General features: G+C 35.8%; 1 protein-coding gene across 5 annotated transcripts in view; it reads left to right on the top strand.

Annotated features, from left to right (window-relative positions):
- Positions 1-23065, top strand: part of LOC100891485 — an 85267-nt gene that overhangs the window by 1348 nt on the left and 60854 nt on the right. For 3 of the 5 annotated variants that reach the window (XR_004066694.1, XM_030999604.1, XM_030999603.1), the window contains exon 1: positions 18210-19168. The exons of 1 other annotated variant lie outside the window; for it this stretch is intronic. Coding sequence is in view for 3 of the 4 variants with exons in the window: in XM_030999604.1 (XP_030855464.1) it covers positions 19057-19168 (112 nt within the window). In the remaining variant the exon portion in view is untranslated. Of the gene's footprint in view, positions 1-1825; positions 2446-18209; positions 19169-23065 lie in introns of those variants that run through there. One more of the 5 variants, XM_030999605.1, reaches the window with a different exon arrangement.

The raw sequence follows: 23065 nt of genomic DNA, 5'->3' as shown, positions 1-23065 counted from the left end.
AATCTTTTCAAATTGTCACAGTAATTGCTCTTTTATAGGAAACAAAGTTCTGGGTAACTTCTTTCTGTTTGACCTTTCGTAATACTTGCTGACCTGTTTGCAATGACAAAAATGCAGTTCCGGTAGTTAGCTTGACCACAGTTATTCCAAAACGTATTCTTTACACACTTATACTATTATTTTGCTATTCATTGTTCCTTTTAAGTAGACATGGGCGAATAACTTCAGTTTACAGATCAATTGAAATATACAGATCAATATCAGTATAAACAGATCAATTGAAATATATTAAGTTGTTAGTTGTTACATATAAAATTTGTGAAGGGGTATGGACACCCATGTACAAACTAGGGGTTCAGGTTTTTTAGTTTTTTTGCTCAAGGGGGGGGGGGGGGGGGGGGGGGGGGGGGTTGATTTAACAAAAAAATTGTGCTCCATGTTTCCTATCAATGAAATAACATAATATAGAGTTAGGTTTTTTTTTAGTGTAAAAATGTTTTATGATTGCTGCAATTGATATCCTTACACAATTAGTTTTTCCAAAATCATTGTACAATGGAGCTGCTTCTAATATATCACCTCCTTATAAATCTTCTTTCAAAAAAAAATTGAAAATGAAGCTCGAATTGTTGAAAATCAAAGAGTTCTACCAGTAGATTATAAGCATGATAGCACTTAGAGACTTCGGTGGTAAGCGCTTTATAAACACTGTTATTAATATTATTATTCAAGAATCAGAAGTCAAGTGAAAACATATATTGGATATATATGTACATGAAGTTAGCTCAGATAAATGTATTGCAATTCATAAGACAAATCCTGTCCATTTTTCAATTTCTTTTGAAAGGGGTCTTCTGCAGTTCACAATGCAACAATATAATATAAATCTGCATACATTAAACATCCACAATGACCTCGTAGTTTTGCTATTATTATAATACACATGGACCGCCGTGCAACTTGCAGGAAAAAAATTCATCTCTTTGTGCTCTGGCACGTGTGTCCGTCTGATCATTGAACAATGAGCTATAATTCACCCCCATGACGATGGTTTGGCAGGCGCTTCAAATCAACCTCCACAAGGAGCTCCATTGCCTGGCTGTATGCCGGCTCTACTGCCGTACGTCGCTCAGGGAGATGATTTCCGCCCGAGAATCAATACCGGTCTCCATTGTTGTGCCGTGAAATGATGGTATTGGTATAGTGACTCATAACCGTGGAATCCCCCATGTATTCAATTATTTATGTAGCTGTGTATGAGTGAGCAGCAGTGATGAGAAATATGTGAAATAATGAGAGCACAAAGGGTATGCATTTCATCTGGGGTAAAGCCATTGCCCTCCTCTATCAGATGCTTTTCAATTTCTACACTTAATTGATTCATTTATATTTGATGAGATTTCTACGCGTGATGAAAATTTATCTTGGCAATAGCCTATGATTCTATCATCCATCATGTGTTTCAAAACGCAGATATTTTTATGCGATGCCTTTTCAATAACGGTCATTCACATGCGATAAATTGCAATCAATCTAATGATTCAGTAATCTATTATGGGCAGTTATTGTACTTTGATTGAGAAATCATTTTGCAGAAAGTAATTTCCACCATACTTATTTTCTCTCCTTGGAAAGATAGTTTACATGTACAGTAGGAAGATGAATAGAGAGAAATATGGAATATAAATGAATAAAACTGAAATAATTAGCAATTTGATTTTGATATTGAAATTATTATGTTAATTGAGGAAATGAATCAGGGTAGAAAAAACCAATTACTGTAAGCATGAAAGAAATATTACAAGGAATGGTAGAGAGAGAGAGAGAGAAAGAGAGATAAAGAGAGAGAAAGAGAGAAAGAAAGAGAGAGAGAGAAAGAGAGGGGGAATGTTTGTGGACTCTGCACCTTGATGTATTGAAGTCAATATTCTTGTGTTAATGAATAACCAGACCTGAAAAGCCCCACATATGCTACCTACAGCCATACATGTACATGTATGTGCAAACTGCCTTGTTATTATTTGATCCAAATGCAAATACGTCGGAATTGTAATACATACATGTGTTGAAGTCCAAAGACCTGTACTGGACAACCGTGCTGTACATGTGTTATTTACCTGAAGTCTGAAGATGTTTATGGTATACTATTAAGTTTATCAAGGGTATCAACTGTACTGAACTGAACCGTGCCATTTTGAAATTGATCCGTGCAACAACAGCAGTTAACTCTGTTGCATCATATTGAGATATCCAAGGATTTAGCTGCACAGTAGTAAAGTATGTCATATGGATTAACTAATGTGGTGGATAAGCTAAACTAGTTCCTATGTGATGGATTAGAGAGGAAGGTGGAAGTCCTGCATGTGATAAGGGATTAGTAATTGGATTAAACCATGGCTCGTCTGCATCCCTTTTCCAAGAACTGGGGAGGCCTCAGTGCGCAAGGTCAGTTTCAGTAGCACCAACATTTATTGATTTTATAGATTTCATTTTTTGCTTGTCACCTTTGCGGTGTACTAGTTGGTACTGTACGAATAAACATGCTGTGGCTTGTGAAGATTTCTGTTATTGCATGTTGTACAGTTTATTTGTACATGCCATACATGGATGCATGTACGTGTACATTTTTGACAGCGAGAATCTGCCCCAGATGGTCAGAATATACAATGGATGTTATGAGAGAGAGAGGGAGAAGGGGGGGGGGGGGGGGGGGAGGGGGGGGGGGGGGGGGGGGGGGGGGGGGGGGGGGGGAGAGAGAAGAGAGGGAGCATTTATTTTTGATCCTGCATGTGGATCACTGTATGATGTCAGATAATGTTACCATCTGCATGAAGACTTGATTGAGAATTCAAAGGGAGATAGAAAATCAATTTGTAGTTTGTACTTTGTTAGAATTACATGCATGATGTACATGTATGTGAAGTATCAAAGGAGACATATATTTTAATCTTTGTTTCATTAGCATAATGTGATAGGGTATTAATGATATGCAACAGGTACATAACAAAGACATTTCTGCCAAGCATATATGGAGAAATATGATATCACAAAGAGAGAAAGAGAGGGAGAGCATTTATTTTTGATCCTGCATGTGGATCACTGTATGATGTCAGATAATGTTACCATCTGCATGAAGACTTGATTGAGAATTCAAAGGGAGATAGAAAATCAATTTGTAGTTTGTACTTTGTTAGAATTACATGCATGATGTACATGTATGTGAAGTATCAAAGGAGACATATATTTTAATCTTTGTTTCATTAGCATAATGTGATAGGGTATTAATGATATGCAACAGGTACACAACAAAGACATTTCTGCCAAGCATATATGGAGAAATATGATATCACAAAGATATTCATTTTTACAGAAAAGACAAAATTCATATTCCGTTATTATAATAACATTTATAAATGTACCAGTATGTACATTGTAACTACATGCTGCTGGTGGTGCGTTTTTTTCTTATGATTAGTTAGTGTAATGTTATTTACTTTTTATCCAGGAAGAAGAAAAGATGACTAAAAATCAATTCTGAAATTACTGAAGTAGACTTCCTTCCTTGGTCTGTGTGTTTGTTTGTTTGGTTTGGGGGGGGGGGTGGTAGGTTATTTCAAGGTTGATTACCCATGGAGTTGGAATGAATTTAATTTGATGTTGATTATTCACCTCCATGGGTCAGTTCCCCCTTTCAAATAGAAACGAGCCGAAGTAAGTAGCTAGATTAGGTGTGTAATTAGATGTGCTTCCGTCACTCAGCTGGATCAAAGCCTGGCAAACTGTCGCTGAACCCTAAAAAGTTTCCGCAGCAATTATAGAAATAATTTTATAACCATTCTCATGTAAGTTGTAATAGGTTTATAATATGTCATCGATCATATTTTATGGTATGAATGTTTGTCTTGTTGCCAAATGAATAGTATTAAAAAAAGGGAAATATAGATTGTTTAAATGGACACATCACAAATCATAAGTGTTAATCCCTTCATTATGATATTTGAAGATATTTTTATGAGTAAAATATTATATGAAGTAAATACTTGTATAGCAATTATTATTATATGAAATATGTACAATGAATTTGAGTGAATTTGAGATACAGTAAAATCACATTGGCATTGTCATATCGATTGTGATACTGCATAAAAGCACACGTTGGTGTTTGTATTGTTTTAATCAAAAGATGGTGGGGAAACGATATTTATGTAGAAAAATCCATGATGTAATGTAGTTTAGAAATCAAGTAAGTATATATTGAACATCACCATGAATTTATACTTTCTAGAGAATAAACCTGCCATAGACAGCTGTATGATGTTGATTCAGTCAGCAGTGCAAGTTGACTGAAGGCGTTATTGATTCATGACATGAAAACATACATGATTCCTCTATTAGAGTCACTTGAAGAGTGCGCTGATCTACGGCTCAATCCACCCTAGGGAGCGAATCCTCCTCATCAATACCGAATATTGATAGTTCCACGCCGAATCCTCCCTCGTAATAACTTCCACCGTGGCATATCCCTCGCCGCAGGCTTGATACGCAGTTACGCATTAAGATGCGGTGTGTGTCCACGTGGATGTCTTGTGTGAGGAATACATTTAGTAGTATGTGTGTACAATGAAGTGTATATAAATATAGGTAAAAGTCTTGTTTCTCTTTCATTTGCTTTCTGCAGTAGATGTAGAAATGTTGCATTTACGTGTATGAAACACACCAGTTGGAAATTCTCTATTCATTATTGTCTGCTATATTTGAACAGCATTGAAATGTTTGTCATAATTGGAAAGGAGGGAATGGATGCATCACGCCTAATTAAAGATGTGATGGGATATTGTGCATATTGGATTGACTGACTGAGTCATCTGTGTATGTCAGCGTTCCTTTACTTTCTGCATCATTGCTCTCTGTCTCTCTCTCTGTCTCTTGCTACCAAAGGGAGGAGATACATGTACTTGCATTTACTGAATTACATCACTAATGGAGATATTTTGTTGTTTTGTTTTCTCCGACTATGTCTTTTTACACCTGCTAATTTTGTGAGGAAAAAGTTGCTGTTCACCTACATGACGACTTGAAATGAACGACATCGTGCATAATTTGAATATTTCAAGCTTGGGTTTTCTTCGAATATGAAATACAAAAAAATGGACGAGCTAATTGTTTGTTCTAACTGTAAACCAAGCTAAATCAACATTAATTTACATGATGCATAACTTACAGCTCAGCTAAGCAGGCATAAGAGTCTTTGTTGAACCTTCCATCTTATTATGCCAGGACAGGAGTGATCATAATACCCTAATAATTCCTTTAAAAAGATATGTATTAACGGAATGAGCCCATCATTCCAATGTTAATATGATAAGGTTTTTTGTGTTTTTCGCCAAAGGTCTTTTTTTCAATCAGTGAAAATTGACCTACCAGAATTCACAGATTGTTCACCAGTATCAGCATCAACGTATCCACCTTGTACATGTATTATTCACCCTTTTACTTATATCAGGATTAAATGTCCCTTGACGTTGTCCAAATAGAAAACTTTTGAAGCGTAGCTGTAGAAAGTTGAAGTGAACCGTGAAATCAAGTGGAACCTGCAATGATAAGTGAGGTCTTTGGCTCCCTGTAGGGACTCCTGACTCACTCTCCGTGACATTCCTGACTCCTTGCACACTGCGTCAATTCTCGTTTCCTGGAACCCACCTTAATCGCACCATGCTCCTTGTTCTCAAGTCGATGAAAGTCTTTGGGAGACCGCTTCTGCTGTCGTTTGGCGATCGCAAGAGGAAGGCATCTCATGTCAGTGCGGGGGAGGGAGGATTCCACCTGGCACAGGTGCTGCGTAAGGATGACATCATCTCGATGTGTAGTGAAGCTAGAGAAAGACTTGTTGAAATGAATTTAATAAACTCGGCATACATGCTTGACAGCTGTCCAGACTTGCCCTCTCCCTCTGGTGAGTCTCTTCAAAGGTCTGCAGAAAATCTCGCACTTTTATTACAAATCTTGGGAGTGTTATGTTTATCTGATCGAATGATAACTCCATAGAGTATCACAAACAAGTTGAAATCCTTGGCACATTGGGAGTAGAGTTACTTGTTTATAAAGCGGGTGTGCAGTCGACTGCATTCTGAATGAAAATATTGCACTAGATAAATGGCACACATGTAGCAATTCCCTAGTAACACCTTTATTTCTAATCAAATTGTCTGTTCAGTGCCAGAAGGATGTTAACTCTATCTTAAAGTATATGAGTTAATGCCCTTTTGGTTTCATATGGATGAAATGCTGTCTTATTGTTTTGTTTCTGTTTTTTTCTTTTCCTGTGGAACATTTTTTTGTTTGTAGAATGAATATTTGTCAATATGATAAAGAATATTCGCATATGTGGCAAAAGAGCATAATCCTGAACTAAAGCAAAACTGATTATTTTTGTTGTTGTAAGAGTAGAAATAGTCAATCGTCTGCTTTACAAATTTTTATTTAAAACCATACACTGTACATCTAAAGAGTGTATAGAAATACCCAATTGGTACCAGTTAAGGCGGTTATCCCAAGATTGCCAATAGAGATGACTGAGAGAGCTTGAACATCCCTCTGAAATGTCCTGATTACTGTAAATTATAGGGCAGGCAAAGCTCAAACAAGGAGTTTTGATAGAGTAATACTAATGCATTATGCTGACTGAATTTAGGTCAGATTCTCAGAGAGATAAAGACTAAAGCTTTGCATCATGGAAGAGACTTTGTTTGGAAAAAAACAGACAGACAGTCTGATGTGTGTATTACAGGCAGAGGCCCCTTGAGATAGATTTGGCTCATATGTAATCCGCCCCCTCCCCACACTATCTCAGGCAGGTCGGATGACATGCGCCCTCGCTCTGAGCGGAGCGCCAACCTTGGCCTAGAGTGAGATAGCCTAATACTCTGATGAAATGTTCTTACCTTTCTCTCTTCCTTAGACCTTGTTTACCTATCAGTGCAGCTATTTTGAGTCTGTTTCATCTTTCCTTTTACAGTGTACATGCCTGATGGATCCTTGTTTACTAGTTGCAATACTAATTGCTTCATTATATCTCAGAATAATGTGCAGTTGATTTCATTACATTCCTTCTCTAAATCCCCCTGATCCTGTATAGTCTCATCATATCCCACTGTACTGCCTTCACTTATCTCTCATTAGCTTGCATGGATCTGTGCAGTATGTGAGCAAGAAGTAAACTGTATTTTTACAGGTTACTTTTATTTATAGAATTTGTTTTTGCAGTAATAGGTAGCTTATTTTCTGCTAACTTAAAGGTAAAGACCAGTATTGGAAACGCCCCAATTACAAAAAATGAAATGGAAGCTCTCATTACCAATCATGTGAAAGAATGTGTTTTGACTAATACATGATGATAAAAAATTTGCCGGGAAACCGCCTACTAATTCATATATTTGGTAAATTTGTTTCTCTCATAGTCTGTGAGAGATATAGGGTAGTCCCATATACGTCTTTCTGTGTATAGTGCTTGTAACTTTATGAAGAATGGGCCAAATTTCTTATCATTTTGATGATTCCAGAACTTTGCAGATGCTAGATGCTAGATGATCAACCTTTTCTGATCGATTCCACAACGTTTCTTTCACAATGCAATTGCATGACCATAACTGGTCTTTACCTTTAATGGAGCATCCTTTAGAGTTTACAGGGCAAATATAGCCCTTAGCCCCTGTCCCTCTTTTCTTTGCTCTGCTTGTGTAATTACAGTCGCATATCTGGAAGAAAGAAGTCTTGTTTTCATACATGTACATTTTGTATGTGATGTCTACAATGCTGTGCCAGAATGTTTATACCAATGTCTATCAATATCATGTGACAAGCACATCTGCCACAGGGGTTCAAGGCTGGTCTTTTCATGTTGAAAGCAATTACTCTTTCTATCAAACAGTTGAACTTGTTCTACTTTTTCAGTCTCCTCTTTTGAAGTGCACATATGCTTAGGTCCTTCTCCTTATCTCTCTCTCTCTCTCTCTCTCTCTCTCTCTATCTCTCTTTCACTAGTTACTCAGTTTTTTCTCTTTGTGTGTCAACTCACTTTTTATCTTCCCACACTTTCACATCACTCTGATTAGGATGATAGATAATTCATAATTTTTTTCTTATAATTTTTTGCCTGTCTTTATGGTTTGATGTATTTTTAAAAACTGAAAACCACATGTATGGCTCTCCTCCAAATGATGTATCACCCGGTATGTTTACCCAGTTGTTATCTACATGCCCTTGACTTTTAGAATATGGCTCATAAATTCAAAACCTGCCTCAAAGTCAAGGAATTTGCTGTTACACAGGTACAGAAAACAAAGTTTTTTTTAATTTTTTTATTTTTTTTATTTTTTTTAGTTTCGATTTATGGCGCTATACCTGGCAATGGCTCCCAGCTCAGTAGTCAGTGTGTTGACTCACCACTCGGAAACTACAACAACACTCAAATTTGTCTGTCATCTTGATTTGAAAGTAATCTTTCTAATAGATCTCAATATGTAGTTTATAATAATAATTCCTCAATTTTTTTTCTTCTATTCATATCATGCATGACTATTGATGTTTGGCATAGAACACCGTGCTTCTGCTAGGTGATGTGATGAGGCTGGTGTGGGACACTTGGTATCATGAAGCCTTAGAGTCTGGACCTGTTTTTAATTTACATTAATGATCTTACACATTCTTCTACAACGACATTGTTACTATTATTTGTGACAAGTTCACAACTTCAACTGCACCTCGATGTAAAATGAAGGTCCTTCCCCTTCACACGGAGATTTACGGTAGTTAAAACTTGTGATAAGATAGCAGATAATAATATCCATTGCAGATTATATTTATAATTGTATTCAATATAACTGTGCAACAAAAATAAGTTTTACATAGTACCTTTTTTGTCTTGTGTGGCCTGTGTGGGTCTATATTTTTGTCTCTTTTAAAAAAATTGTGCTGAACAGGGTCAAATCACTGTAAATTTGTTATTTCAGCAACTCACAAAAGTGGGTGAGTGCACCCTCCACATATTTGTAAATAATTCAACAGCTGCACTAGAAATAAAAGCCCAATACCGTGTACATTCGTATAGAAGAGAATTGCTATTCTATGAACTGCATGATTTGCTGCTTTAGAATTATTTTCATTTCGCAGAGGGACACTCTTGTACTTATTTTTTATAAGTAATGTACTGAGAATGATCTTCTCATCCAAGTTCAAACGCTAATGATGGTGGGTTGTTGTAGAGTGCTCATGACTGTCAGACCATGGACCTACTGTTAGACATATCCGTACAAAGAATGTCAGATGTGCAATATCCAGAAGATTGGATGATCATGACACAGTGAACCTAGCTTTTATCGTTAAAGTCATTATGTAATAGATTTACGTGAGACGTGATTTACATTCTCACATCCTTAGTAAGACACGAGGGATTCATTTCATTTTGACAACTTGGACTCAATTAAACATCCTCTTGATGAGTCTGATCACTTGTTTGTTTTAAGGAGGAAATGATTGGACTTAATGATTTCCTTGTGACAATTAAGTTGTCAAGTTAGGAAGATGAGGAGACATTCAATATGTCCTCCCTTGACAAAAGTTCACCTAGTCACTTAGGGCTATATCCTTGTACGTGCAATTTTACATGATGTGTCAAGATGGGCGATGTACATCTTTGTTTGAAAAATGGTCTTAATTAACCACAAAAAGAGTCTCCTCCTTGATAGTTGGTTGTATACAGGTACATGTATCTATTGCATGTAGCCTTTTACATATTACAAACAAAAATTGTGTAATACTATCACTGTCTGTAATATGATATGTTATAATTTGATGTTATTTTCCTGGAAATTAGATAAATAGATAAATTATAACTTTTAATATAACAAAAAGTTGAGTGTACTTTTGAGTTGAATAATATTTACATCACAGTCATGAACATTTTATGTAGGCTTGCTCCTTGAAGCATCAAATAACAAGGAGAGATTAAAAACAATAACAAGATAGGGAAGTGAAATACTGAAATGTAAGCACACACCTGGTGTGATACATCCTTTCTGGTGAGCAGAAACAATTCGGAAGGATTATGTAAATATCAGTATGCACGCAAAGTTATTTGTTATCAGAAAATACCACGTAATAACAGGTCTATGCTGGAAGCAAGAGAAAAGAAAAGAAATTAATTGTTATGAAAAAATAAGCTTCCCTATGGCTTTCCGTCAAAGACGACTTCTTGACAACTTTGTAAAGTTATTTTTCTTGGAGTTACAGAGTATGATGTTGGTTAATTTTAGCTGAACAGGACATTTTGTTCAACAAGAGATCAACGTTCAAGTCATCTTGTTAAGCACCTCAGTCACACTGCTAACATGACCAACTCCGAACCGAAAGCTTCTTTGCAATTCAGTGTAATTTTGTATTCATTCTGTTATCTGTCTGGCATTGGTCCTGCCGACACGACTGGGGTATCAGTGTTTATAGGGAAAATACATGTACATGAAGTGCATACTGAAGATACAAAGATAATTTCCTGTATAGGAATGTTAAACTGTCATCCATGGATCATATCTTAATGGAATTCATCAAGCTCATTGATGTTTACAAAGATAACACAATAGTCAGATATATTTCTTATTACACAATACTGTGGTTTACTATTTACATCTGGAAGTAATAATTACTATTTAGAAATTCTTTCCTTATTAATCACAATGTTTGTTTCTTAAAATAGAATGATAAGAAATACAGCTCCGGTCAAGGTAAAACACTGTCTCAGTCTCAGTCAGACAGGAACCATGAGGATGTGATTGAGTTCCTGTATTGCTCTGGCCTAGTAACGCTCTAAACAAACTTTTGTTTTCATTCAAAATGACTCTCATTCCTCCCTCCTTCCTCAGACAGATAAATGTAGACATAGCGGTATCATTACTCATAGCAAAGGATTTCTTCTGGTATGACTGGCAGTGCGAGGCAATACTGAGATCAAAATCTGAACTAGGATTTGTTTTTCTGATCTGTACAGATAAAAGTTAATTACTAAGGATATATCACTGTCAGAGACAAGATCATCATTATATACCTTCTTCATTTAGTTTGCTTGCAAGAATTGGAGATACACAAATATAAACTTGTGATGAGGTATACGCCAAACAGTAAGTGTCAGCTTGTATGTTATTGATGGGACACTAGAATCTAGATTGAGCATTAAAAGTAGTGAAGACGTTGTAATGGACAAATATGCATCATATTTCTGGTATATAATGGCATTTCAAAACTACACATAGTTCTTGTTTAAACAAAAGAAACTAATTAAGTTTTGAAACAGAAAGTGAAATATATTGTGTAATGATACATTATAATGATGGTTATTATACCTTATTGAATTAATGTCTGACTGTATTTGACATGTAGTGTTTGTTTTATAGCTTCATCCTAATTAATAATGATAAAGAATTGCAAGGGCAGGCTGTCCAAATTTGGTATCCCATTTTGCATGGTTCAGGCTTTTCAACTACATGTAATATGCATTTTGTGGTTCATACTAACACCCACTGTGCATACTCTTCAAAGAAACTACTTATTGATAATTTTTTACGATTTGTAACTAATACCCTACCAGTATATTCTTTAAAGAAAAATAATTAAAAAGGAAATAACAATCACTTGCTCTCTTGGGCCTCTTTATACACAACATACATGTATGTCTTTCTATGGTTGCACAGTGAAGCATACCATTGGAGTCTCCATATTTTCTAGAAGACTGATTTTCAATCGCTGTGTACCTCAGACTTGGTACCAAGCAAGTTCAGGGAGAGTTCATTCTTTGGATATTAGGGTGCGTTTAATCGACACTTTTTCACCCTAGAATCACGGTTTCTAAAGACGTTTAGTTTAAAACGCAATGCGTTCAAGCGATTTTTTCGTCGGTCGTAAAAATAAACGTGTTTGAAAACACAAACATGAAACGCTAAAAAAGATGCGTTTTGTATCATGATTCAAAAGAATCACAGTCGCTAAAATTCGATTGAACGGACGGAGTTCTCAATCATGATTGTATGACGAAGCCTCTTCCGGTTTGGGAAAAACCGCGCGCCCGCTTTGCATGCAATTTGCGTTCACTATACCATCGTGGCCTGTTCCGTTATGTTATTCCTTGTTTTTCCTTCTATCATTTTCTCTTTCTGTCTTTCCTTATGTTATTCTTTGTTTCTTCCTTCTATTCTTATGTTATTCTTTGTTTTTCTTCCTTCTATCACCTTTTCTTATGTTATTCTTTGTTTTTATCATTCTATCATTTGCTCTTTCTGTCTTTCCTTATGTTATTCTTTGTTTCTTCCTTCTATACTTATGTTATTCTTTGTTGTTTTTTTCCTTCTATCACCTCTTCTTATGTTATTCTTTGTTTTTATCATTCTATCATTTGCTCTTTCTGTCTTTCCTTATGTTATTCTTTGTTTTTTCCTTCTATCACCTTTTCTTATGTAATTCTTTGTTTTAAGCATTCTATCAATTTCTCTTTCTGTCTTTCTTTATGTTATTCTTTGTTTCTTCCTTCTATCATCTTCTCTTATGTTATTCTTTGTTTTAATCATTCTGTTACTTTCTCTTTCTATCTTTCCTGATGTTATTCTTTGATTCTTCCTTCTTTCACCTTCTCTTATGTTATTCTTTGTTTTAATCATTCTATCACTTTCTCTTTCTGTTCTTCCTTATGTCATTCTTTGTTCCTTCCTTTTTTCACATTCTCTTTCTGTCTTTCCTTATGTTATTCTTTGTTTCTTCCTTCTATTTTTATGTTATTCTTTGTTTTTTCCTTCTATTACCTTCTCTTTTGTTATTCTTTGTTTCTTCCTTCTATTCTTATGTTATGCTTTGTTTTTTCCTTCTATCACCTTTTATGTAATTCTTTGTTTTAAGCATTCTATCACTCTCTCTTTCTGTCTTTCTGTCTTTCTGTCTTTCCTTATGTTATTCTTTGTTTCTTCCTTCTATCACCTTCTCATTCTTTGTCTTATTATTGCGATCTATGCTCAAAACAGCAGTCGACAGTCGGCCGTAAACAATTCCAGAAAGCGCGCGCCGAAGTTCCTGGGCCATACTGCGCAGTGTGATGCGCAGTGATTTGGCTCGCAATGAGCTAGAATCAGCGTTGATGAAAAATCGCTTGAACGCAAACCGCAGTGACCTTGCTTTTTGTAACGGCGTTTTGAATTGTGATTCATGTTTGTGATTCTAGCTTCGAAAATTCGATTGAACGCACCCTACGTCTCCATGGATAGGCCTACAAAAACTAGTGCAGCCCCAGGTAATGTAGAGACTACCAACATGTATTTGTTATCTCACAGAATTGCAGCCAATTGATGATTTCCTGGAGCAGATTTTATTTTTTAATTTATTCATATATTCATTTTTACTAACATGCATGGATCTATCAGTTATGAATCTACATTACAAATCTTCTTTATTCCAGGAATGTGCCTTTATTTTTGTTAAAGAGGTACATTACTGTACATGCAGATGGAGTTGACAATTTTTATGACACATCCTTCACAGCAGTAGTAGTAAAGCGTGTCCACACACAAAACAATTTATCCTGAAACTCTATAACAAAACGTCTATAAAAAAAATCATTGTATAAATTTCAGAGTGTCCACACACAAGAAACGTTGTATAAATAATCATCGTATAAATTCCAGGATGTCCACACACAGAAGAAAGTAATCCTGAAACTCTACAACGAAATGTATAGGTGCGCAGTTTGCTACTGCGGTCATGAAATGGAAGCGAAAATGAGAGGTCTGGTCTCCTTTCGCTCGAGATTACGTTAAGCCCCGCCCAGTTAGTTACGCTAGTTACACCCCCTCCCCCCCTGTCCACACACAACATTTTCCGTGATTAGGCGTGATTAGGCGTGATTCTTTATTGAGTTTCAGTTCGAAACGATGCCCAAACCTGCGTTTCGTTATACGACGTATCGTTAGTGAGCGTCCACACACACACTTTTCATCGTAAAACTATCACGAAACGGTATCACTATCGCGAAACGGTATAGCTAATCACGCCTAATCACGGAAAATGTTGTGTGTGGACAGGGGGGGAGTCAACAAGGAAGTTTGAGGTAGAAAAACTATACTCATTCTTTCGAAGTCTATTTTCCTCTCCTTATGACATGCAGAAGGTAATACGGACAATGTACACTTGTATGGTGGGATCTTGGATAGTTAATAATGTCAAAGGAGTATATTTTTTGTGGAAATTCCTGTCTCCTGTCATGAAGGTATGACCCCACCTTGACCTTGCCACCATTGTTCATGTAATCCTCGACAGACAGTGGCATGTGTGTTTCTTATCCTTTACTCACTCAGAAAATATACTCTTACTCACACTAGAACTAATAGCAGCGAACAGTACAATGACAGTCACATCATTTGGATGTAGTCCTCGCGTAATTTCATGTGACAGAACGGAAGATGAGTAATTGTTTATATATTATGTGACCCTCTTTCCTGACATTGTGACAAATTGTTTCGTTATCAAGATCACAGTTTGTCCATAGTGCTGGATTCTTTGATTTTAATAGTGACTTCAGGTCTGTTACAATTTGATATAAGCTCAGGTTAAAATGAATGTGTAAAGTTTGCTAGATTAGCTTGGATCTTGTATTATACTGGTCAAAGAAGCATTCAATCCAACTTGTCCAACTTGTTTTACTCCACCAGGAGTGTTGAGCCATATCATTTCAGATTATTTTTAGATAAAATAAAGTGAGCAAATTTAAAATTAGATTAGATAAAGGCCATGCTTGACAAGATTGATGTAATGGCATTATAAAATTATCAGTAGATTTCAAAGTTAAATCGTATAAGTTTCAAACAGGGCAGTGAAGTATTACTACACTATGAAAAATAAACAAACGTATCATTCTGTATTTGTTACATTATTACACTGAAACTTGTAACATCCAAAGTTCTATTCTGAGAACACTTCTCTGGAAATTGAGACAAGTGTAATCATTTGTAATATGAGTAATTGTTGAAGCCATTCATTTTCACTTTTGAATAAGAGTTTCGTCTTCGATATCAAGAATTATATCAAATTCCTTAGGGTTTGAATTTGAGACTTGAGGGAGGTCAGACTGATTTAATCACATTGACTTAAAGGATTATATCAGTGGGTGTAGTATAGTGTGTGATGTCTTTATGCTCCGTTTCCAACAACTCTTTTGAGCTACAAAGATCGGTCCACAGCGAAGGGGACCATATTTGAAGGGGATTTAGTCATGTCAGTGTTGTTTTGTTGTGCCGATACAACATGGATGTGATTTTCGGCATTCTTGCGTGGACACCCGATATCGTCTCGGTATCGTCTCGGGATCGCATCCCAAAATTGGTGGTGACATGGATGAGGTCTTTGAGCTGTTGACAGGAGAGTGAAACTGAGAATTCCCGAGTTTCTGTGTTAGAAACATGAGGTGAGTCTGGCTAGATGCACTCTGTGGTTGGTCGAAATCATTCTCGTCTCCCGCTATGAACATGTTTCATTCAAGTCCATCTCTCTGGAGGTACCCAAGCAATGACCTGTTGACTACATTAGTCAGATGTACCTCTGTAGTTGGTAGAAATGGTGGAGCCCCAAAAAAACAACCTTTTGTTATTTCCCTGGTGAAGTGGAAGAGTTCAGCTTTCAAAGTGAGAGCAGATGTTGTTATAATATTATTATTAGAGACATATTTGTGCCTTGAAAATAATAGCAAACATGTGTCTGAACATTGAGTTTATAGAGTTTGATTTCTGCAATTCAGAGACTCGTAAAGTCCAATAACCGTACTGGCTATGAAATATGATTCACCTGAACATCATCTACGAACTTACAATGTGTAATACAAATTCCAATTCCTTCATACTTGGGGGTCACAAGACCTCACTCCCCAGGAAAGAAACCAATTTCATAATTTAGATTTAGAAAGCAATAACAAGACATTTTTCTTTGCCTATAACACTTGTATGAAAAAGTTTCTAATCCTGATTCTCTGCCATAAATTTTGTGCTGAAATATGCAATGAAAAGCCATTCTTATTCTATACAACAGCAACCCGAGTACAATGGTATTTCCTTCAGCTAGTATTCGATCACGTAAATGCGATGTCAAATCATGTCTCTCTCATGATTTAGTGGCTTGTTGTTTGTTCAGAGTGAAATATCTCCACCTCTTCTTCTGGCAGTGCATGTTTGCTTGCATAGACAGGGGATCAAAGGTGAACCAAAGACATCATGATATACCCTTATACAACTATAATCTCTCTAACTGCTTGTTTCATTTTATATGAAGTCACTTTGTAATATTGCAAAAAAACGAAAACAAGGAACGATCTCCAACATGATTTACGAATATCTTCTTCTTCTTCTATATGTAGTAATCTTCAAAGGGCTATGCAGCATTTCAATGTTGTGCTTTATTTAATTAATTGTAAAATTTGCAATTTGCAATGAAAAAAATAAGCTTCTCATTTTGTAGTTTATTGTGAGGAAGAAAAAAAGAAAAAATCAGAAAAATCCAAGGAGATAAATGCATGCATGTTTGGTTTTTCTACATTGAGTAAAACCAAAACAAATTATGTGTTTTAAATCAGGCTTTGTTTTCTGTATGCTGTTGAATATTGCAGTGGATTTCAAGTAAATAAATTATATGAAAAAGTTGTCAAACTGAATATCCAATAGGTGAACAGGATTAGAGTGTATTTCCCTATTATTGTTACAGTTACCACTACTGTTCATTGACCTTCAATTCTATTTTAAAAGCTTTAAATGACCGCATGATTCCAGAGTAAAGTTATGAATTCATGCTTGGCTTTTCCCTGTTAACAGGATTCAATTTTCATGGCAATTAGAAGGTTTCTTTTAAAATAAGCAGAAAAAACAGGAAAGCTATGTTTCCCCATGGTAATGTACATGTAGTATGAGTGCCTCTGTTGCCAACACTGTATATAGCCTTTCTTTCAACATGATTGTTACTGTTGCCAATACATGGCACCAAGTTTGATCTCATCTCTAATATATATCACATGAATTCACATTATTTGATTATTTACTTCCCTTGTGGAAGTAAGATCAGTATATTTTGGGTATGTGGTGTAGAATTGATTGATATCTTGTGGAATGATGTTGGCTATTACTGGGATACCATGCACATTACAAATACATGAGGTATTACATTTGGGTGACAGCCACATTCATTTGGATTTATTGGACTTCTACATGTAAAGGAGCATAGGAATTGTATGGTAAATTTCAACATATTAACCAATTACAGGCCCTATGCCCTTGTATGGCAGCCCTGATAATAATTGCCCCTCCCCTCTCTCCTTTCCCAGACCATGTGTAGTCTAGTAAATCATACTTTGATTCCTGGCAAAAATATTCTGTCATTATTTAGAGTTTGACTTCGGAGCAAGAAGGATATTGAAAGGTAATTAACTCATTAGTCATAGATCCTCTTTAATGGTGTTCAATATATAATGTGGATTGTCTTTTTAAAAAATTCTGCTTTCAACTGAGACTACAAGATTGGATCTAAGGAATAATATGTTTGACACTAGGTCTTTGTTGTTGACATTTCTGGTTTTGGTAATGTTGAAGAGATATTAACATTATGTTTTATTTTCATTTAAAGATAAAGACCAGTTATGGTCATGCGATTGCATTGTGAAAGAAACGTTGTGGAATCGATCAGAAAAAAGGTTGATCATCTAGCATATAAGTATTGGTGTGTACTGCAAGGTTCTGGAATCATCAAAATGATAAGAAATTTGGCCCAGTCTTCGTAAAGTTACAAGCACTGTAGACAGAAAGATGTTTATGGGACTACGCACACGTGCGCAACACGTGCGTTTATCTCTCACACACCAATAGATAAAATAATTTACCAAATATATCAATTAGTAGACGGTTTCCCGGCAAAATTTTTATTATCATATATTAGTCAAAACATACTCTTTCACATGATTGGTAATAAGAGCTTCCATTTCATTTTTTGAAATTGGGGCGTTTCCAATACTGGTCTTTACCTTTAATGTAAATATTTGCAAGATTCTAAAATTGTATTGATGTACATGTACATCATGTAAGTATCTCGAAACTGTAATTCATTTTATCAAAAGCATTGGCAATGTATATAAAGTAAAAGGTCTACATGTAGCAGAATGGTGTTTGTGAAGAAGAAACAAATCTTGAAAGTTGAATACATACTTGTCTGAAGCAGATTCTGTTGTGAAAAACCTTGAAGGGGAAAATAAAGATTAAAGAGACTGCTATGTAATGACAGTCCAGGCCAGACTCTAAAGTCTAAACATAGCCTTAGCCTTAGAATTGAAAAGGGCAGCTCTATAGGGACCGTTCGGAAGTCACTGACAGTCAAGTGGCTGAAGAGCCTAGACCAGCTCTTCATCCATCCATCCAGATTGATGGCATAGCACAAGACCATCTCTTGTATCCAGCTCTATACAGAGACCTATTATGTTATCTTGTGGTTTCTCTTCCTCCCAAACATTCATTCACCTCGCAACCTAACTTCACCTCACACACACATGCACACACCGTCATGTGGTTTATCTGTCTAAAAACTTGAGGGGGGTGTAGATCAACTCCCTATGACATCACTCCTGAAGCTTGAAACAGAATCATTTGGTATGTGTGCAGTGTCTGCATTGCACGCATTGAAAGGTACACATCATGGACAGCAGATTTCTCTATGATGTCACTGGAGCTGGAGCATGTAAATGTTTAGATAAATGGGGAATGTGAGAGAAGCAAAGCTGAATTTATATTGGGGGAACCATGGTTGCGTGACAATGTGGAAGTTTATGTCCCATGGTATTGTTGAACAGGATGCTGACATTCAGTGAAGGTTTTGCTTCAGTTGTGCACAGTCAAACTCCATTGAATTATCGCTCCCTGCAGTCAAAATGGAGCGCTAGAGAGACGAGCACCTGGCATGTGGCAGAACTATTCTTGGATGTATTTCGTGAAGTTTTCATGAGAGAAAATGGTGGATTTTGTGCGTGGTTATAGAGCCAGAGATGCTATTAAAATGGATTCTATAAATATGGATAATAATCTGGATTCACTTCTAGATCTAGACTTCAACTTCATGAGGGGTATGTACATTATTATATGCAGATCTTTGAAACATGAAACAGTGATAGAGTTTGTAAGTGTTTCCAATTATCAAGTAATTTATACTTGTATCCTAAATTCAGTGTAACTTTCCCAGTTCATGTGTAGATTTCTTTGCAATTGTAGACTTTCTAATGAAGAATTACACCGAAAAAGTACTTTGTCAACCTGTAGTTGACTAGTGTTTGTACCATACTACCATGCATATGCGTACAGACAGTCGCTCATCATTAAAGTACATTTTCACAAAGAAGTATGAATGTATTAGCTTAAGATTGCTGGATTTACTTATTTGGTTATCTTGTACTAATAATGATTAATTTCCAAAAAGAAACATTCAAATTTTGTTTGGCCTGTCTTTTGTGGTTGTGTTGATGTTGGTCAATAATACTGGTAGTTCCTAGTGAAAGATTAAGTTATACAACATGATCTGATACTCTCAATATTATGTGATAAAGTATTACATGTATTATGTGTAGCCTATATTTATTCTTTCTGTAAAGTGCATAAAGAGCATATTTTTTTTATTGTATGGAAAAGACCGAGAGTAAGTATCCCACACCTTTTAGTTTGGAGGGCTGATTCAAGCCTACCAAGTTCATTCCATTTCGATTGCTGTCAAGACCATTCGGAAACCGCACGGTTCACATTAACTACATCCACATGGTCTAGAGAGTCTCTCTCGTCCTGCAAGGAGCTAAATATACATCACTACAAGAAAGAGGAATCACATCTGCCTGAATGCTCATTTATTTGAATTACTTGATACTTGACAGGAATAAGCTAAATTGCTTATTCATTTGATAAGGTATAGGCCCCCTAATCCCTATATTTCAAACTTGACTTAGTTGCTTCCCCTTTTTTCCTTTTCAAAATGATTGACTTTTATGACACCCAGGCTTACTTTGGTTGCTGTGTCACTGGTTCATTTTGAAAAGATATATTTTAAAGTTGTCACTTCCCAAATTTTCTTCTCATAATGATTGACTTATATTGGACCCAAGCTGACTGTGGGTCACTTTTTAAAACCTCCTTTCCCATCACGTTAAACTGCATAAAAGGGATCGGCCGTGGCACAACAAATAACAAATAAAGGTGAAAAAAAGTTAGCTATGCTTAATTAATGTCTGTTTTTGCACATCCCTATATCATAACACACACAAATGTTAAAACATCTACACAAGTTTTAGTGAAAGGTTGTTGTAATATATGTGTGAACAAAGTCTAACAATAAAAGCAGTATGATTTGTGAAACCTGTAGCTTCTCTCTGACCTGCTGTAGTGAGGGAGGTTCATAGGAAGGTGTATATTAAAGAAGCAGGGAACTGACTCATTTTTAGATGGCGTTTGATATGTCAGTTGTGATTTCATTGCCTTACTGTGCAATTCTTATGATAGCCATTGTTTCAACATCCCTTGCTCGTTGATTTTGATGCAAAAAGTTCTACGTTTATTGTTAGTGAAAAGGAATAATAATAATGATTGTATTGAGATAAGGAAAGGAATGAACAAATATGATGGGGAAATGACTATGGAGCAGAGGAAATACTTGAACTTCTGATGTCGATAATCTTTTTTGTTTATTTTGTTTGCCTTCCTTTACATTTATTTCCTAAATTTCTAATAGAGTAGATTTTAGAGATAATCAAGAGCATTTATCGGTTGAAATCCAAACTACCTTTATGAAATTTGACTACAGATATTGCAAACAGGTGAAGTGGGCACTTCCATATTGCACAAAATTGTTTACACTGAAAGGTTAATAAGGGTTAAATGGACCCTGCTTTAAGTTTTTACAGTCCTATTCTTAGATACCCTAAGGGCTTTTTCTTTTATTGGTTTTGAGCCCTTTCACTGCCAAGTTCTAATTTGCTTCTCCCTCAGATGTCCAAGTTTTGCTTTGGATCGATTCCTCACTTTTACACTGCTGAGCCAAAAGTGGAAAGTTTTGAAACTCTCAGTTTGTAATGCTATTATTGATTTGAATCATCTGACCATAATATAGTTACAAAAAAGGGACAATATTATACTTAAATAACAGTACACATATTATACTATATACAATTAGTTGCTCTAACATGTACACTATTCAGTATACATGTACAGTACTTGTCTTGTATGCTACCTCCTAAAGTCCGTACATCATTTTAGTCACTCATAATCCCATTCTAAATGGAGGATTTTGATTAGGATACTTCCTTTATAGCAACCTCAAAGGAAAAATTAGCGGGGAACCTTGGGTTTACTGGTTTTCCTATCTTCTATTTTGAGACTCAAGGGGTGGGAATGTTAAACCATGGAGATAAGAAGAAATGGTTAAACAATGTCTCTGTCATTTCATTTCATTTAGGTCATAAAACATGAATGCAGGCAGTTTAGAACATTCCTTTTCTGACCCTCCCACTCTTCCAGCGTGAGTGATGATCTAGCAGTTTTATTAGATTATTGTCATGCAGTGAGTCAGTTAGTATCCTTATACATGTATGTGGGCTCGCACAAGTTATTTGCCATTCTGTCCTTCAAAATGACTTCATTCTACAAATCTTCAATTTGAGACAGGCTGGATGTTCATATTTTCGTAGAACTCACTTTACTCATGTAGGCCTACGTGTCTGAATGAAGTACAAGAAGACAAAATCTATTATTCTATTCTCTTTGTCGTCATATTTTGTCATGTGTTTACACTCCTCTTTTTAGCCCCCAACAATCGTAGAACTGCATGCCCACTCTATTGACATTGCTGCTATTCATACCGCTTCCTGTTAGAATGGTCCTCAAGATAAACATAACATTGAAACGAATAAAAAATTCCCAAGTTGACATGAACTTTGTCTTCAAATACTCTAAATATTTCTGTATGTATTGTTATTTGATATATGACGATTGCTCATGAATTGCAGTTATTTCATGGTTATGATATCTTGTTTGTTTTAGTAGATATATTTTCATTCATATACAGTATTGTTTTAAAAATATTGGGTGTATTTCGCTGTTGATTACGTCGCTGTTTTCACGAAGTGACGGTAGTGAAAAAAATTGCATTCACATTGCGTGACGATTTTCCTCACTACCGTCACTTCGTGAAAACAAGGACGATATGTAGACTGTAGGAGCTAGGAACTTACTTCTAGTTTAACTTAGACATATTGGATAAAAAATTCACAAATCTTCATTGGAGATTCTTCCTGCTTTTTTTCTGTCCACCATGCACAGTTTGTACTAGGCATTGCCTCTTCAATCTTCTTTTCAAAAGACCACACAATACAATCATTCTTCAGAAATATTTTTTTTTTTGAAAAATCATTTGCACTTTATACCCTCGGCTAGAGTGTGATGGTATTTCATTATTAAAGGAACAGACATGCTTGGAATAGAGAGGTTTATTGTTGATCTTCAGGTATCTTTGAGTGTAATATGCAAAAAGGATCTGTTATCAATCATGTCATGCATTGTACATCAAATTAAAAAAGACATAACCATGACCTGTTGACTTGATTGCAAACCAAAGTATTTCTACATGTATAATCACTTCAATTGTTCTTTGTTAAGCATTTGGGATGACTAATGATTTAACAATTCAGACTATTGCGGTGATAGAATGTCTGTCTCTTGAATTGTTTCTTCTGTCTTCTCTCGGTTCTGTAAAAGGTTAATTCGTATTGTCCCTTCCAAGGTCAACGCTGTGACCTGATATAACCCATTTGTGAGGTCACTGAGTCATGGAAATCAAGAAGAAGTGTATATTTTTGGACTATATTACATTATTAGAGCACTGTGCTGCACTCTGGACTATTGTGCTATTTCAATATCAGAAATCCACATCTTTTACTCTTTTTTTTGTTGGTTAAATTAAATTTCTGGTTCTTTTAAAATGATGC

The sequence above is a fragment of the Strongylocentrotus purpuratus genome, unplaced genomic scaffold (genome assembly GCF_000002235.5).
Source record: "Strongylocentrotus purpuratus isolate Spur 01 unplaced genomic scaffold, Spur_5.0 spur5_scaffold_5, whole genome shotgun sequence".
Taxonomy (NCBI): Eukaryota; Metazoa; Echinodermata; class Echinoidea; order Camarodonta; family Strongylocentrotidae; genus Strongylocentrotus; species Strongylocentrotus purpuratus.
The sequence above is the reverse complement of the archived record's forward strand: the minus strand, read 5'-3'. Positions and strand labels throughout refer to the sequence as shown.